Genomic DNA, 18,813 nt, shown 5'->3' on the forward strand with positions numbered 1-18,813 from the left:
CTGGCCTGTTTTTGTAAAAAAAAAAGAACACATATTGTCATAAAATTTACCAAATAAATCATTGGGATTAATCGCGATTAATCACAACACAAAAGTGTGATTAATCTGATTATTTTTCTTTTTTATTATTATTAATCGACAGTCTTAATTAGGTTCTAAATGTACAGTTTTGTTTTTAATTTCATTTTGTGATTAACAAGTGAATTAATAAGTGGTTGGTCAATACTGTAAATAAAACAGTTATTCTTTTTTTAATTGTGATTAATTGCGATTAATCGTGATTAATTTGTTCCCGTTTGCGATTAATTAGTTATTTTTTAATATATATACATTTTTTTCCTTAATTTTCTCTACTGTTCATCACTGGGTAAGTGTAATTTATTTTTAGAGTCAAGTGGACCTAAGACTAGTATTTAACAGGATTTTGTCGTTTACATTTTTTAGGTCAATCTTTTGATTTTTCTGGAGACTTGTTAGGTCAAAACTTGATCTTTTTTTTTATATATATTGGAGAACTTTGCCGACCTAAAAGAAAAATTACCATTTTAAATCTATTCACCCCTTTAAAATGTTTATGTTGTTCAGCTTTTCATCTTGAAAGACCCAAAGAAAATCGTATTTCTTTGCAGTTTTACCACTTTCGTGTGGCATTTATCAGATGATGAAGCACATATATAGAAATTTTAACTAAAAATTGCTTTTTTGAGCTATTATGAGCATCTTCGAAAGATCTGCATGAATATAATTTAAATTAAAAAAAATGTTTTTTTAGCCTAAGACTCTCGTAACTTTTTTTAAATGTAACACCTATTTTATGAGGAAGTCCCTTTGCTATAAGATCTCTTAATCAAGGGGCCAAAAGGCCTCATCGTAAGAGAGTTAAAACAAAAGTAGAGAAATAAAAATATATAAATCATATAAAACAGTCAGGTGCATAATTCTTTTAAGTGCTCAGAAAGCTTTGCTTTAAGATAAAATAATATTTAGGTATAAAAACCATGGATTAGTTTGACACTTTCTTATGACTCACCTGTCTAGAATGGCAGCAGATTCATTTAGCTCTTTGGCGTGATTCTCCGCCTCGTCCACGGTGTCAGCCAGGCTGCCATCGCTCAACCCATCTGTGAGGGACTTGACTTTATCATCCAGTTGGTCGTGAAGAGGACTGAGTTCTCGCCCCATCTCCTCCAAATCCTGCAGACCGAGTCCAGAGGCTCAAAGCGGAATTTCACTCGTGTTCTTCTGACATTAAAAAAGACAAAAGCTCCAAGAATACTTTGAGTACCTGTAACTCTTCTTTGATGTTATTAGAGAGTTCATTTGCATCCTCGAGTAGATGTTCACTTTCTCCAAAGACCTTCTGTACGTCTTCCTTTATCTCACTCACTGCAGCTCGCTTCCTCTGCAGGAAAACAAACCATTAATTATGTTCAGTACTTTGAAATGCTGAATGGTAAGTGTGTGGGGTCGTGGATTTAGATTCAAAACTTCTTTTTTTCATTACATCAGTCTGCCACAATTAAAAAAATGGTTTTAAAGGATTTTTCTGTGCATCCCGGACAAGCCCCCAAAACACAATTAAAGGATATTCACTCATTTTAACCAGAAAATCCTTACATTTTTGCAGAAAAAAAAGACTTTGCTTGTTATTTAGTGTCAAATAGCCAATAGAATCGCAGTTGGTATTTGTTTGCTTATAAATGATGAGTCATTGTACCTCCAAAGATGTGAGGTTGGCCAGGTTTTGGTTGGCCAACGAGCCGGCCTGTCTCGTCTTCAACTGAGCCTCGTTTAGAAGATCTTGGGCCTCCTGGAGCTTCTCGTCATGGTCGGACAGCTTCTTTGTTATCTTCCAAAGCCAACAAGCAGACACCCAATGACCTCAATCGTTCATAACAATCCAAGCAAAGAAAACTGTCAGGAAAAGTTAGGGTCACCTCAGCTTTCAGGTCCTCCGTGGCTTGATGGGGGTCACCAAATAACCTTTTGACTTTTTGAAGCAATTCTTCAGCAAGACTAGAAGAACAGAAAAGGTTCATGAGTACATTTAATGTGTTTTTTTACAAAACAAACTTTAAACCGATTGAAGAAGAATGGGTGATTTTTAGGTAATAATCAAATTATTGTTTTTTTATTGTATTAAATGTTAGAAATCGACAATTCCAGCAATAGGAAATATGCAAATTGACTAAATACTTTCTTTTTTAACTTGAATTTTCAATTTATTAACTTTCTCTTTGTTGAAATTTACCACATTGGTTTAGTCAAATAAACAAGAGACTAGCTATTCAATTCATCTCTTTCTACGACTGTCATCTATTCTTTTCTTCATGAGTGTTTTTCCATCTCCCTACATGTTCTTGCATCTTCGTGTCTCTATTCTGGCCCTGCGGTGATGCCTTTTAATTAACTCATCGACCTCATCAACATTTCCTGCTGAATGAGACAGACGGGGTGCAAAAGCTGCAAAAGAATAGATAGCTGATTCCAAGAAATGCCAATAAATGAGAGTGAAGACAAAACAAAACAAAAAAGATATCACAGGCTTTGTTACAACATTAACAAAACATGGCTCCAGGATGTGCACCAGATTTATGCACAGGAGTCTCTGGTGACAAAACAAGAGATGAAAGTGTTTAAGAATTCTCCAGGATTTAAACCTTTCAGGCAAACGTTGCTGTTAAGATATAGGGTCTATGATTGTATGTCCTTACTCCTTCTCTTCATCTGCAGTTATTTTCATTCGTCCAAGCTGTCGCTTTCTCATCTCCTCCAGCATGGCCTGGATGTCCTCCTTCATCTCACTCAGGCTCTTGTCTGGAGTTCCATCTTTCCTCGAGAGGGTTTTGTTGAGTTCGGCGGCCTTGAACTGAAGGTCTAGATGTGCAAAGAGACACACGTTACACAGTGTATAGTTATGCTAGGAGAGAAAAAGGTGTCAAAAACAAATCTTCTTAAATATCGTTCAGATATTTCAATAACCATTGACTGTATAAGACTATTGCTCACCTTAGTAGGTAAAACTCATTGATTGTACGAGAACTGGACTGACATTCCACACAGGAAGTACCTTCTAGTTTCAAGAAGTCGATATGGAGAAATGAACAGTATTGGAACCGTAGTCCAAGTTATTGGTGTCATATACTGGCCAATCAGAGGCCTTTATAAAACCAGGTGGTCTCGACCGAGTTTGTGTAGTTCGCTTTCAACAAGCTCACTCTTGATTGGCCAGAGGTTGTCTTAGAAATACCTACTTAAATTGTTTTGGACCAATCACTGCTTACTCGTGCCGTCTGGCTCCAACATGGCGATGACCATATTGTGAAAAAATATCGACTCAATTGACTTCATTTGGCTGAAACCAGAAACCAGTCATTGGGTTCATTTCTCATGTACAGTCAATGGTTATAGCAGACAACATTAACATCTAATTGATGTTTTTCTGCGAATAGAAGAAAAAAAAAGAGATTATATTTTCTTATAATTTGGTAGTACCATATTTTTCAGAGTATCTGGCAGTTTTTTTAAGAGTTTAGCCAAGGGTGTGACTTGTCTTTTTAGACATCACAGGGATTATGTATTTGTTATTTTCTCAGTAAACATCGGTTGTCTTTTAGCGGTTATTTCCGCTTACAACCACTAGAGGGCGCTGCATGCGAAGTATTTGCTACTGACAGCAGCAGACGAAGTGTCGTCCAAAACAAACACGGAAAAGAGTCGGATATAAATTTATAATTTTTCTCATACAAATTAAAAGGTTAGTTTTCTTGTATTTATTTCTTTATTTTTTTAGCTACGCTTTGCTTGGTGGTGGATTTGTTTTCTCTTAAAAGTGCGGCTTATTTTTTTTCTTCTTGATTAGACAGTTTTTGCTCTTGCGACTTATACTCCAGAAACTATGGTTCCTTGGTTGTTCAGGCGGTGAGAAAATAAAAAGCTTTTTTACTGAGGTCAATAGGGTGCAACATGTTAATGAATCTAAAAACACACAAGTTGTTGGGAATTTGTTCTCTATAAAACAGGCTTTTCCTTCACTTTCAGAATCAGACTCCAACAGCATCAGGTTTTAGTGTTTATCTCCAACCGTCACTTTAAGCGTCTAAAAGGAAAATTTTGCATCATATTTGCTTAAATCTGAGAGCCTAATGTGTGCGAGTGTTTGCGTGCGACTGCAACAATGCAGCATATTCTCTCATTTGAAATATAAACATTTAGTGATTAGAGCCAGCAAGGCCATCATGCTAATGAACAGCTGCCGTGCACGTGCGCGTGCACGCCTCTTGAGCCTGTGAATGTGTGTCGGAGCCGTATAATTACACAGTGGGATTTAAAAACCAATTAAACACTTAAAACGTGGATGGAATCATATTATGATATCTCGTAAACACGGACACACATCGCAGAGGAAGTGCCGACATTATTTTTTTTACCTCATTATGTGTGTGCGGTTGTAGAAACACGGCGCTGTTTGTGCGCCTGGTGTGTAGAGGTGTGTGTTTGTGATAGCCACTAATTAAGTCTCTAATTGCTACTCTCAATCATCCAGCGAGCCACGACAGTCTCTCCCTTTTCCTCTTTCAGAGACACACAAACAGCAGCTCGGACGCCGGCGCACACACAACATAATCACATTGTGATTAGGCAGATGGCCAGAGAGCTGCAAGCAACAACAAGAAGACGCTTTCATCACAGCCAGTCACAAAGTGTTGGTTTAGTAACTTTTTTTTTTCCCGGAAGACATGAAATAAATGTATAAAATGAATCAAAAGTTATTTCAATTTTTGCAAAACGAATGTTTTTCCGAATTAGCCATTTAAAAGTGCAATAATGCCTCTACACACTATGAGTTGAAGAAGCGAGGAAGCTGAAAATTTGCTTTGGTTTATTAAGAAAAATGTTAATTTTGCAGGTGGAGGAAAAAAACTTTAGTTTGCCTGCATGACTACGATCTTTTCAAGCAAAAAATACCACGGTTTAGCTAAAAAATAACATTATTTTTGGTTAAATTGAATTTTTAACTACTTAAAATCTAATTTTAAAGATGTTTTTTATGTCCAAGGACATGATTCTTCTTTCTTTAATTTTGCCGCCGTCCCGTACTCAAAAACACCTAGCCCCGCCCCTTCCCCCCATAAATGATGACATCACAGCAGGAGAAACTATAAAAAAATAAAATGAGGCCAAAATCTCTTATGGAGCTAAAATAAATAGTTCAAAATCCATCAAAAACATATATTGAGGTTATCCAAAGGAAGTTATGAAATTATTATGGGATGGCCACAGGACCTACAGCTTGGCGGCCATTTTTTTTTTTTTTTATTTATTTTTTTTTTAGCGATCACATTTTCACCATGTTATGGGAAAGAACAAACAAAAAAACATTTGTTCTTTGCTAAATTTCCCCCACTAACCAACAGGATAAGCATAAATCATCGTTGACCTTTGACCTCAGAAAGAGGCAGCCATCTTGAAATTTCCCCCAAAATCCCCAGCTACAAGTTTAAGCTTCTCCCATGTGTTTTGATCAATCGCTTATAACTCATTGAGCATCATCGGAAAGCTATTTGTGGAAAAGTGTTTTTGAAGAGCGTTAGCCAAACAAGCTAGCTAAGGCGGGGTTTTATAATTGCTCACGTTACCAAAATATTGTCAAAATTTAAAACGTAAATCTTTGGCTCGCGTTGAACAAAATGATATGCTAAATGACATGGACATATTAGGAATTTAGGCGTTGCTAACAAAAAAATTCTAGTTGCTAAGGAAATCCAAAAATTTACTTTAGCTGATTCATTTAAAAGTTACATAGACATGTTCGTGTGGCACTGTGTGATTAAAGCAGACATTTAAATAGTTGCCCCCACCCCATTTATTTTATTTTGAGTCTGAAACAATTAGTAAAACTAGTCTTATACATATCTGAGTATGCTCTCTGTGTTAAAAAAAGGTGTTTTCTTTAGTACTTAATTTCACCAGCAGAGGGCGCTTGGCACTTTGGCCATCAGTAGTTAATGCCGGAAGGAGGAGCTCAGTCACTACGTGATGAGCGAGTCAGCTGAATGTGACCAAGCGCGCAGCAGTTATTGGTTGTTTCATTGTTTATTTTACAGGTAAGCTGGTTGAAACCAACACAAAAATGATATGTGACGGTTATAATGTGTTTTAAGTTATTTTCATAGTAGAATAAGTTGAGGAAAATGCGCTGTTTAACTTATTAGAATGATTCAGACACCACGTTGTGTTACTAAGATGGCGGACGTGGATCGGTGGCGACCGCGGTAACACATCTGATGAATGTTTGAATGCAGTGTAAGCTAACAGGTCAAAAGATAAGCTATGTTATGAGAGATAAAATGTGAAAGGTTTGATATTTCATTAATGTGACATACAGTACAAAAAGTGTAAAAGAAATTAGTTTAAAATATGTTTTCTTAAGTAGATACAGTTCATACTAGGAATTCATAACTGGTGTCAAGCCAGCGCGCTCTCGCTAAACTGCTGTCAAGTGAGCCCTCTCTGGAATACGGCGTGCGACTTTAATACAATCATTACGGTAGCAACAGGAAAGGCTTCCTTTCAAAGAAAGAGTTAAGGGTACCTCCTTGTTTCCACAGGATCATTTCACTTCTCACTTAGAGTATCCTTTCATGTACTCTTACCCTCAAAGTTTCACTCTAATCTGGTGTAGTATTTTGTAGTACTGCCCTGTTAAAATTGGGTACTTAAGCGAAAAAAATGCTACAATTTTAAAAAAAACTCATAAAATGAAAACTCTGTGTTTCCACAGAATCATTTCACTTCTCACTTAGAGTATCCCTTCTTGTTATTTCACCCACAAAGTTTCACTCAGATCTGATGTGGTATTTTGTAGTACTGCTCAATTGAAATTGTGTACTCAAGCGAAAAAAAAGTACACTTTTAAAATACTAATAAAATGAAAACTCCGTGTTTCCACAGAATCATTTCACTTCTCACTTATAGTATCCCTTCTTGTTATGTCACCCACAAATGCATTTTGTGATTTATTGATTTACAGAGGTTATGTCGAATGTAAAACTATGTAATTCTGAAAGCAGTTGACACTAGAAGGAGGAGCTCAGTCACTACGTGATGAGCGAGTCTGCAGAATGTGACCAAGCGCGCAGCAGTTATTGATTGTTTCATTGTTTATTTTACAGTTTTTTCAAACATTTAATATGTTGCACCGAGAGTGAGTTGGCCCATCATTCTTAGCCGTGTAACATTTGTCACCTCCAGGTGAACAAAAAATGATATGGTTGCTATGGAGATTAAACCAACAGAAAAGCAGCCATTTAAAAAAAGGATGTTGAGGGTGGGCAGCGTCTCTAATTTGTCCTTTTTCTGCAATTGTATTATTGCAGAAATTATTATTATTATTATTATGTAATTGTATTACCTCCTTTGCCATTCCTTAATAACTCATTCTAGATTTGAACCCGCACACAAACAGGAACAGTTGGTTTGAATGGACTTCACCTCTGGCTCCGAGCAGCGTGTCCTTGATGAACTTTTCCAAATCCTCAGCTCGTCTGTGAATCCTGTCAGAATCATCCACTACCTGCTCTCCATCAGCCGACACCTTAGTGGCCTATAAACAAACAGGCACGCCATAAAATAATAAACAAGTGTTAAATAAATGAACATGCTGACTTCTGGGTGAAAAAGAAAAAAAAAGAGGGAAAAGGTGCAAAATATTCAAAAGAATGACAGGTAACAAACATCAATATTTCTAGTGCCGGCGCAAAGTTCGATGACTTTCTGACAGAAAAAGAAAACTTTACACATTAAGGCACTCACAGAATCAGGGACACGAGAGAATCCATTTTGACAACTACTTTACCTGACCTAACACTATTTATTAACAGCATTCATACAATATGAAGGGTAGTATCGCTGTCAGCAAACGTCAAGGTTGAAGTTTATTCTCTTGCCTCAGATCAAGAAATGTTTAGTTTTCAGTCAAGACCCTGAGAATTGAATATTTTTATTTAAAAGACGTAGTCAATAAAATGTAAAAAAAAAAAAAAAAAAGGGGGCAGATGAGCTGGCTGAGAGGTTAAGAGAGGTTTTTTTTTTTATCTAGTGGGAGAACGTGGAAAGTAAGAACAGATTCGGGGATTCGAACTAGCATTTAAGGAGGAGGTGCAAACCACTAAACTACCACCAAAATGGGCATCATAGATTAATAGATTATTCTAAATAGTCCCTTTGAGTGTTTATGGCTGTTTGTCACTGAGAACTGTCCTGTGTACCCAGGAGTGGGATAGGCTCCAGCAACCAGAATACTCTGAAAGGGAATAAGTGGGGTTAAAAATGAATAAATTGATCTTTTCTTGTCTACAAACTGTATTTGACAGATTGTGACATCAATATTATGATATGATTCCAACAAATGCCACAATAAGTATTGCTAAATAAAATATCGCCAAATTGATTTTTTTTTTTTTTTTAGTTTAGAGCACGTGATACAAATGAAGATTAACCACTTTACACCACAATTCTCTAAATCCATTTAATCCAAGAATATTTTTTTTATTGTAAATAAATCCACAATGTGAAGGAAAAAGGCTCTAAATTATTCATTTAGGAAACTAAATACAGGGTTTGTTGTAAACAAAGACGTTTGTCTAAACTCTTGATTCTCTTTGCTGTCTAGCTCTGCAAAAACAAACCGGCAGTAAATGAGAAGCAAAAGCAATCAAAGACCCAAACCCGCGTTGGAAAATAAGGAGGCGGCTCGTACCCTGCTGTGCAGCTGGTCCATCTCAACAACCAGGGATCCCAAGTTGGAGTCGGCGAGCTGCAGTAATCTTTCTGGAGCTTTCTGAGGTGACAACATGTGCTTCAGGGAAGAACACAAAGAAGAGGTAAGTGGAAGAATGCATCACAAAAGTGAAAAGTTTGATCTTAAAAGTTTCAGAACTTGTTCTGAATGCAGATGAGTGAAGATCATAGAAGCACACAGAGTATTTATGCAACTAAAAGAAACATACTCAATATAAACTGTCTCTATGTGAGAGCTTGCATAGTACATATTACATTTTAACCGTTAAGTAAATCATTTCATTACTAATTAATATGTTAGTTCCTTATCGGTGATGCAGTATCAGGTTTTTTATTTTAAAAAGTTATCTAAATAGGAAAAATGTAACAAAACTTTGTCTAATAATTTATTTTAAAGACATTTTGCAAAAAAGAAAGCCCACATCATGATGCTACCACCTCCATGTGTTAGCACTAGTATTTTGACATGATAGACTCACTTGTTCATTTTTAGGTTAATTTAAGTAATAATATTCAGCAAAAAACTTCAAATATATGTAATTAACAAACATATTTTGCCAAATATTGGATCAAATCTGAAGAATGTCAAAGTGCACTGTGTTAAATTAGACTATTATGTGAGCATATCTGGTTTTATCAATGAATGCAACCTTAATTTTCACCTTTTTATCTATAATTTACTGATAAATCAAATTTAAATACATGAGAGTTGGTTCTGGGTATAACATGGCTTTTAATAATCAATCAATCAATTAAGCTTTATTTATAAAAAGTGCTTTTCATGCGTGCAGATCAAAGCGCTTTACAATTAAAAACAGACAACAAAATACAAAAATCAACATACAACTCAGTTTTAAAACACTGAGTCATTATTACATTTTCATTTAATTGCAGCAAACTTTCTTTTTTTTTTCTTCTTTTTTTTTTCCAACAGTACACATTAATATAAATCGCCTGTTCATGAAGGCTGATGCAGAAAAATAATGTAAACTGTGTAAGACTGTAAAGTTTTATGGAAAAAACAGCAACACCTTATCTATCACATGTCTTTTTCTAAACCTGCTTTTGTCAATTTCTTTTCTTTTTTCCCATTTTTATACTGATAAATTTGTTTTGAATTCAAAGTTTTCTCTATAGAACTGTGTTAATGTAGTTATCTGGGCTGTAACAACAATAAATATGTTTTTTTTTTTGCCACCTGAAATATGTTTACCTTGAGCTCGTCCGTCATGTTCTCAAATCGGTACAACACCTTATAAGGTGGTGGGAGGGGTGTGGTCAGAGTGACCTCAGTGATGATGCGATACAAGCGATCCATATCACTTATCAGCAAACCAGAGCACTCATCATCACAGGCTGGAGAAAGAAACAAAAACACAATAATGTTAGAGGACTATTCTGCTTTAGTGCTTTCATTTTAGCAAAAAAGTATTGAGAAGTCAGGATGTATACGTCTGTGATTGTGGGGTCTGCTTGTATGTTTCTATCCAAGTGGTTGTGGCTTTGAAAAGACAAGCTTGCTGATGCATGAAATCCATCACAGAAAGGCAAAACCAGGCATTACGAGCACACGCCACGGCAAAACACACTGACACAAACACATTTCTCTGTATGGTTTTCAAAAATAAAAAAGTAGTGCAAGCTTGAAAGTTTGTTAAATCACAGAGCACAATATCTAAAGGCAGAGCAGAGACTCCAAACTTGTTTTTCAACAACATTTCAATTGCTCCACCGTGAAAAACATCCAAACCAGAAGTTATGATTATGGCGGGTATGGAGAAGCGAGTGGTTCGGTGTCAGGGTGCACCAAAGCGCCTCGTCCTGCCAATTGACGAACACACGCCGCGTGTCTGAACACATAAAGACGTGAGCAAGCAATTTTCCCACTGACCTGACAGCGAGCAATTTCCCATCAGCCTCTGTCTTTCGACCCTTTCTTGCATGTTCTTACTTGATTGCATGCACTTACCTCTAGACGTGCTAATGGAACCAAATTTGCTCTGCCATTATGGTCGTATTAAGTTTAAATTAGCTCCAAATGACATTGAAATTATTTTCTGAATGACTTCAAACTGACTTCTGCCAGAATCTCTTGTCTCCCCTGGCAACAAGTTATAGGGCATCTCATTTGCATTTCATTGGGAAAATAAAGTAAAAATCACAACATTTGGTGATATGTGTGACTATCTGGAATATAAAAAAAAGATGCACTTTTTCTACCATTTTTGTCATCGATTCTATATTCATATACTTGTCATTTATCTCCACATTTACAGCAAAAAAACTGCGATAAATGCTAGTGTGAATGCTAAATATGCTAAAGTTTTTTTGCAGAAGACGTTGAAAAAATTTACTGTAATTGCTGAAGGGATTTGCCGAAAATGCTAAAGCTATTTGCTAAAGGACTTATAGTTGCAGATGTTACATTAAATGCATAAAGAATTTGAAGAATTTCTTGAAAAATTGAAAAAAATCTGTAAAATTTAAAAATGTGTAGAGATGAACTCAGATTTAGATCAAAACTAGTAGATGCCAAATTAGCAAAAAAAGTGAGTATTTTGCTCACATGTTAGCTCACCCCCTAAAAAGCCCAACATCCTTAGTTGGTGCCAAATTAGCCAAAAAACCTAGCATGTTGCTAAAATATTAGTTTGACTCAAAATTAGCCTTAAAACCTCAGTATATGCCAAAATAGAAAAGAAGCTAGCATTTTGCTAAACTACTAGCTTAACTCAAAATTAGCCCAAATTACCTCAGTATATGCCAAAATAGTCTAAATGCTAACATAATGCAAAAAAATATTAGCTTAGCAAAATTAGTCCAAAAAACCTTGGTATATGCCAAAAAACCCCAAAAAGTTTGCACCTTGCTAAAATACTAGCTTAACTCAAAATAAGGCCAAAAAAACCTTAGTAAATCCCAAAATAGCCAAAAACGCTAACATGTTGCAAAAAAATATTAGCTTGACTCAAAATTAGCCCAAAAAAGCTTGCACCTTGCTAAAATACTAGCTTAACTCAAAATAAGGCAAAAAAATTCTTTAAAGGCCAAATTAGGCCTAAAAGCTAACATTTTGCAAAAGTTTTAGCTTAGCTCAAAATCCTCAGCAGATGTCAAATTATCCCAAAAACCTAGCATCTTACTAAAATACTAGCTTAACTCAAAATTATCCCAAAAAACCTCAGTAAATCCCAAAATAGCCACAAAAAAACCTAGCTTCTTGCTAAAATACTAGCTTAACTCAAAATTAGCTCAAAAACCCTTTAAATGTCAAATAAGCCAAAAGCGCTAGCATGTTGCAAAAATATTAGCTTAGCTCAATATTAGCCCAATAATCCTCAACAGATGTCAAATTAGCCAAAAAAGCTAGCATCTTACTTAAATACTAGCTTAATTTGGAATGAGCCCAAAAATCCTCAGTAGCATTGATGTCCTTAACATGGTAAACATTTTGGTACCAACATTGTGAAGGTTTCAAAGTGCACAAGAAATTTGAAGAATTGCATAAAAAAAGCAAAAATTGTACAAAAAAATTGCGTAAAATTTCAAAATTTACATGACTTTGTTGATCATGCTGAATGTTTGTAATTGCATGAATTGCATAAATTGTAGAAATGTGAAAAATTCCCATTCATTTCAATGGGGCAAAAAATTCGCATGTATTAAACGTAAAATCGCATTTACGTAAAATCGTAAAACCATAGCGTTTACAAATTTTAATACCAAGATTTTGGAAATTGCTGAAAGTGTGATTAAGGTAACGTTCGGAAAAAAAATAAATATTAAAGAAAGAGAAACAAAATTACTATAAATTAAAATTCCAAAACCTCCAATTTATATTATGCTTTTTAGCAACTTTTCAAACAAAAATAGAAATATTTTACCAAAGAGATAAGAGTTTTTGATTTTAAAAAACTTGTATAAAATGTAAATACAGCCAAATATTTAGAATAAAGTTGTTAGTCTTACAGATGATCCCAGCGGCTCCACACACATGCCTATCCATGCACTGGTCACACGACGTTCCCGACGCCCCGACCCTGCACTGGCATTGGCCGGTTACAGAGTCACATGGTCCGGCAAACGCTCCCCATGAGGAACACTTACACTCTTCACAACGACCACCTGCCATCCTCGGGTTACCATGGTAACCGGTGGCACATCTACATTGGTCAAAAAAGACAGTTTGTGTTTTTTCAAAGATAAAATAAATTACATCACGGTTATCGTTTAATTTATATGCAACACAGAAAAACAATGAAATTGCTCTGATTTGATGAAACAATAGAATTAATCTTCTTTAATGAAAAACAAATATAAAAATGTGTTTTTATGAATGATGGATGTTAAAAAATGTGCAGTAATTCTTGGAGAGATTAAGAAATACCAGAGTGTAAAAACTGCAGACGTTAGATTTTGTAATTGAAGACTGAAATCTTAATTGGTGGAGAAAAAGTTGATATTACACTTTAAAGAAAGTTGATCGATATTGATGGGGCCAAATTTGGATCAGCTAAAAGGAAATAAAAAACTAGATTGTAAATTAAAAAAAAAAGAAATTTTTTGAACAAAACTATAAATTTGAAAAAAAAGAGGAAATTTGTAAATAAAATTATGTGCCGACACCAATGAGTTTGAAGCCCCGCCCCCACATAAAATAGGATAAGCTCAGAAGTGAAAACTAGAAAACTGAATTGAAAGTGAAAACTGAGAACTGAAAGCAAAGAGGAAGACACAAACAAGTAAAAGTTTGAAAATACAAATATATTTTTTTTTTTTTTGGTAGCAGTTTTAGGTTTAAATTTTTCTTTTTATTCAAGTTTCAGATTTACTATTATTTGTTTTTACTATTTTAATCTTTCTTTTAAGTTTAAAATATTATTTTTTTTAAATTTACAATTTCATTTTAAAATTATGTTTTTTTTTTTTATTTCATTTTTTTCACATTTACAATAAGGCTTGTCATTCACTTTAAGCTAATCCAAAATTTACCTCATAAATATTTTTTTATCTGGGCTCAAATAAGAATCACATGTAAAAATATAAATGGGGTTAAATTAGGATCAGTTCAAATTGACCCCATATATATTTATAAAGAAAAAATATATTTTTTGTCATGGAAAATATAAGTGACCAAAACAAAACAAACATCTTAAATGAATCCACATTTTTCTAAATGTTTCTGACCTCTCACAGTATTTTCCCTCATATCCCTCTGGACAAGCGGTGCAGCGGTAGTCATCCACTCCTTCAGCAATACACGTTGGGCTAAAACTTAAAACAGAAACATTTTAAATCCGGTTATGGTCAAAACTGTGCATATTGTATCAAATAAAAACTCAGTTTTTACTTATTCTCTGGGTTGGGAAGGGGACAGGCGCAGGGTTTGCAGTCGTCCGGGGAACCTCGGACCACGCCGTAGAATCCTGGCATGCAGCGTTCACAGCGATCACCTTCTGTGTTGTCTTGGCAGTTCTAGAGACGATAATATGAGCACAATATAACAAGCTCAAAAATTCACTAAAAGTGTCACAAAATGAGAACCCAGTGAAAATAAGTGTTGGTAATAGTAAATAACCCCGCCAAAAAATGATGACATCACAGGGGGAAAAAATGAATGGGGCAAATGGGACTAAACATTTAGGGTACTAAAGAGTCCCGCACTATATAGTTTTTAGTAGTTAGGGATTGGGTGGAAACTTGGACGGCTCTACTTAACTGTAAACACGCTATATAGTGAATAGTCAAGGAATTCAGACATAGCTTTTCAGGTTAGCAAGCAGTCAGTGATGACAGATTGAGCGGTTAAACCAAAAATTAAAGAAAAAATGAATAAAAAAAGATTAATACATCCGACCAGTAAGGTCAGGTTGGCCCCATATGGTTTAAAAGTGGTCAGAAAATGTGGATCCCGATTGGAAACAGTGGACAACAGAGCTCGCTAGCTTGATACAGCAGACCTCGCTAGCTCGATGAACCAGACCTCGCTAGCTTGATACAGAGGAGTTTGTTTGCTCAATACAGCAGAGATCGCTAGCTCGCTACAACACAGTTCACTACAGTATGGCTCACAAGATCCATTCAGTGGAGCTTGTTCCAGCAGGCCTTGCTAGCTTGGTACCTTGGAGCTTGCTAGCTTGATATAGCAGAGCTTACTAGTTTGGTACCTTGGAGCTTGATATAGCAGTGCTTACTAGTTTGGTACCTTGGAGCTTGCTAGCTTGATATAGCAGTGCTTACTAGCTTGCTACCTTGGAGCTTGCTATCTTGATATAGCAGAGCTTGCTAGCTTGGTACCTTGGAGCTTGCTAACTTGATATAGCAGAAATTGCTAAGTCGATAAAGTGGAGCTTGCTAGCTTGGTACCTTGGAGCTTGCTAGCTTGGTACCTTGGAGCTTGCTAGCTTAATATAGCAGAGCTTGCTAGCTTGGTACCTTGGAGCTTGCTAGCTTGATATAGCAGAGCTTGCTAGTTTGGTACCTTAGAGCTTGCTAGCATGCTACCCCATCCACAAGGAGGCTGGCTAGCATAGTAAACCACACCAGTGAGTCCCCACCTAAGCTAATGTGGGCAAACACAGGTGGGGCCACCACAGAAACTGTGGACAAAGCCATTTGTCGCCCACATTTTCTGCCCACTTTTAAACCATATGGGGCCCTCTTGGCCTTGCTGGCTGGGCAACTACTGGGGCCCCCAAACTGCTAGCTAGCGGGAGAGGAAGTGGTAGCGGCGTTGGTCTCACCCATAACTCGGATGCAAATTCTAATAAACTACTTTGATCTGCAGATATTTTCTCCTTTATTTTGGCTAAAAACGGCAAAATAAAAAAAAGCTTTAAAAATGGATGGAGTGAGATAAAACTACTCCATACTGAGCTTTGCAGCATTAACTTACGTATACACTACAATTTCTTTCCATATACTTATATATTTTTTTGTATGTAATTATTTTTTAAACCGGGACCTTTATTATTGTCAACAGCGCATAATAATGATGTTTTCTTAACTCCAGCCTGACATACCGAGGCGCAGCGAGCCTTTACACATCAGCATCAGCTAGCGGTTGGATGACAGTTATGATCCCACACGTCATTCAGTTTAATAAGCTTCCTCAAGAGCCGCCGCTCTAAAATACCCATTTTCTCAGCACGATTTCTCTCACCTGCTTTTCTGCTTATTCATGACTTCATTAATTCATAAAAACACAAGATTCTATAAAAATGGGTAAACAAATGCTTCATATTAAAGATGAACTGACTTAATTGAATAGAACTCAAAAGTGTACAACCTAAACAGAGCTATACTGTACACAACTCCCAGCTGCTGCCCCTGAATATCCCCAGGGTTACGCCTTATGTGTCTGTCATGTTTATTAAAGATGGGAACATCAACCGGTACAACAGGAAGTTGCCTCTTAACGAGGCAAGTCATTTCCATTAACTTCCTGTGTTCCTCGTTACTGCTAATTACCACTGAAACAAACTCGTTTAGCTTTTTCAATTTAGCCCACTCAGTTAGAAAATGCTAATGATGCAGTTATGGGGGGAAGAAAAGAGAAAAAAAATGTCTGGAAGGCAAAAGAGAAACACAAAAGGAAGAAATTGTTGCAACCAGTGAAAATAATCAAAACCAGGCAAGAATGAAAGAGATGTAAAAGCAGCTTGTGCAGAGAACAAACAAACAACACGGCAACAGAGATAACAAAGAAGAAAGAAAAAATACAGAAATATAAGAACTAGAAAGCAGAGAATGTGGAATAAAACACTAAAACACTGGCATGACATTAAAACATCCCTTAAGTTAAAAAAGAAAATCCTTTCATGTTTTTATTTGTGTAGGTGGAGATTTCCACGCAAAGGTTTGCCAATGAAACACTGTCTATAACAATCACACTTTTTTATTTATTTATCAAAGGGGTAACAAAAACAGATCAAGTGTAAACAATTATTTTGTGCACAATTTACTTGAAAAAATGAAGCAACAAGTTCTGAAAGGATTTGTGTTTCCTAAAGCCTCTGAGGCCACAAATGTGTGATATGTCAACGAAAAAACAACAATTCACACTAAATAATTCTCACGGTCGATTATTTATTTTTGTGTTAAACCTTTAAAATCTCAACTATTAGACTCAGACTTCCAGACTCCCATAAATATAAATAAAGAGACCTCCTATTTTAGTTTTAGTTTATAACATCAGAGAGAATCCAAAATGAGCATCAAAGAAAAAGGAATTATTTGTAAATAATTGGAAAACATGTAGTTTTTGATTTATTGTATTTAGTTCGACAATTGACTTTTGTAGAGAATTTTTGTCAACTTTAAGAAATGAGCAAAATAAAATCCAAATAAGACAGTAACTGTTTCCATTATATGCAAAATTTTATTGAAATGTCGAAAAACGCAATTACACTGTTCCAATTAAATCAGAATTATGTGAATAAACACTCAATAAGTCCTTCTACAACACAACGATGGATCTGAGCATTGCTTTGATTTACAGCAGATAAACTACTGTCACGTCATAGTCATCTATCAAAGGAGACGTTGGCGTCTCAACAACTGCAGATTTTGAATTCTTTTTTATTCTGTTTTAACTGTACAGAAATTTACTTTGTAAGTCTTTGCATACTGATTTGTAAATCTCCACCCACATGAAAGACTCTTGAAAAGCCTCATATTGTGTACTAGCTGCAAAAACAGCACAAATATAGTACATTTCTACTTAAAAAGTTACATTTTTCAACATCAAATTCCCATTTTCTATTTTACAGATCAGTGGTTTTTAAAATGTTTTTGCTGAAGGCAAAGAAGATCCAAGACAAGTTTTTAATTAAGTCCATCACATGAGACACACTTGGAGGGTTACCAGCTTCATTTGAGGCTTTTGTTTTCATAAAACTCATGAACACTCAAAGACTTCATGTAAAAACTTCACTAATATTATGAAATTCATATATTTCTAGAATTTCTCTGAAAGTTTCAGAGGAAAAACACCAAAATCGCTCAAGTTTGACAGTCTTAAAAATAGTGTGGATTCAGGGATAACAAAGCGACCTGCAGGGTGAGACTCGATAAAAACTGAAGTCCGACAATCAAGAGTGTTTGGAGCTGCTGCCAGGTGATGGTGGTGGAGACATTGCTACGGTTTATTCATGCATTTGCACTCGTTAAATGAGAACATTTTGTATTACTTCTATGCTCTAAATTTTCTTTCCTAGATGGACATTTGTCCTCATAGGAGGTTTATATGTTTCTGAAGGACAAGTTTAATTGCCTCGTTATGTGAGGCAGTCCTTGAAGAACATGCAGGTTTTCTCTTTTTTTTTCTTTATTTGTTCCACGTCTGAAACATTTTCACTATATATAAAGAGGATAATGGTTTGTTTAGGACTGGATATAAGTTCACCGAAATACATAAATAAATATGAATGTTTTTTTTTTTACTTTTGTAAACAACTTTTATTTTTATTGCTTGAAAGACTTGTAATTGTGTTGCAAAAAGTATTCCCAGTGGTCTTTTAACTAAGATTAAGTCGTTTTCCGGCAAAAAAAAAAAATTGTTTTCTATGACGTAGTTTATTCTTTTTTTTAATCTTTTTCTCAAGATAATGAGATTGACTATCTTGTTATCACGTGAAAGTGATAATGAGATATCACCACTATCTCGCGATATCTCGTTGTCACTATCTTGTGATAACCAGATAATGATCAAGATATTGAAAATGAGATATCATGAGATCCACTATCTCATTATAATTATCTCATGATAACGAGATAGTTGATCTCATTATCTCGAGAAGACAAGCCAAAAAAGCAATAATTTTGTGTTTTTTCATTTTATTTAGGAAAAAAAAGAGGTTTTTTTTCACTGTTTTTTTTTCTTTCCTGTCGCACCTTAAAAGTTGGATGAAGTTTGAAGTTGGCGTCTGATTTTTTAGCTTCTACTTTGACAGTTATTTTTTTTTTACTTTTATTTACTTTTGTAAACAACTTCTTTTATTTTTATTGCTT

At 35.4% G+C, this 18,813-nt stretch overlaps 1 protein-coding gene across 1 annotated transcript in view; it reads right to left on the reverse strand.

Moving 5' to 3' along the window:
- The window catches only part of lama2 (laminin, alpha 2), a 179,570-nt gene that overhangs the window by 38,589 nt on the left and 122,168 nt on the right, over positions 1–18,813 (reverse strand). Inside the window, exons 34-44 of the mRNA XM_036210649.1 lie at positions 14,153–14,277; positions 13,990–14,076; positions 12,772–12,965; positions 10,016–10,158; positions 8,762–8,860; positions 7,495–7,606; positions 2,715–2,877; positions 1,938–2,016; positions 1,718–1,849; positions 1,286–1,402; positions 1,031–1,194 (exon numbers count right to left, since the gene is read on the reverse strand). Of these exons, the coding sequence (XP_036066542.1) occupies positions 1,031–1,194; positions 1,286–1,402; positions 1,718–1,849; positions 1,938–2,016; positions 2,715–2,877; positions 7,495–7,606; positions 8,762–8,860; positions 10,016–10,158; positions 12,772–12,965; positions 13,990–14,076; positions 14,153–14,277 (1,415 nt within the window). The remainder of the gene's footprint in view (positions 1–1,030; positions 1,195–1,285; positions 1,403–1,717; positions 1,850–1,937; positions 2,017–2,714; positions 2,878–7,494; positions 7,607–8,761; positions 8,861–10,015; positions 10,159–12,771; positions 12,966–13,989; positions 14,077–14,152; positions 14,278–18,813) is intronic.

This window comes from Oryzias melastigma, linkage group LG24 (assembly GCF_002922805.2).
Source record: "Oryzias melastigma strain HK-1 linkage group LG24, ASM292280v2, whole genome shotgun sequence".
Taxonomy (NCBI): Eukaryota; Metazoa; Chordata; class Actinopteri; order Beloniformes; family Adrianichthyidae; genus Oryzias; species Oryzias melastigma.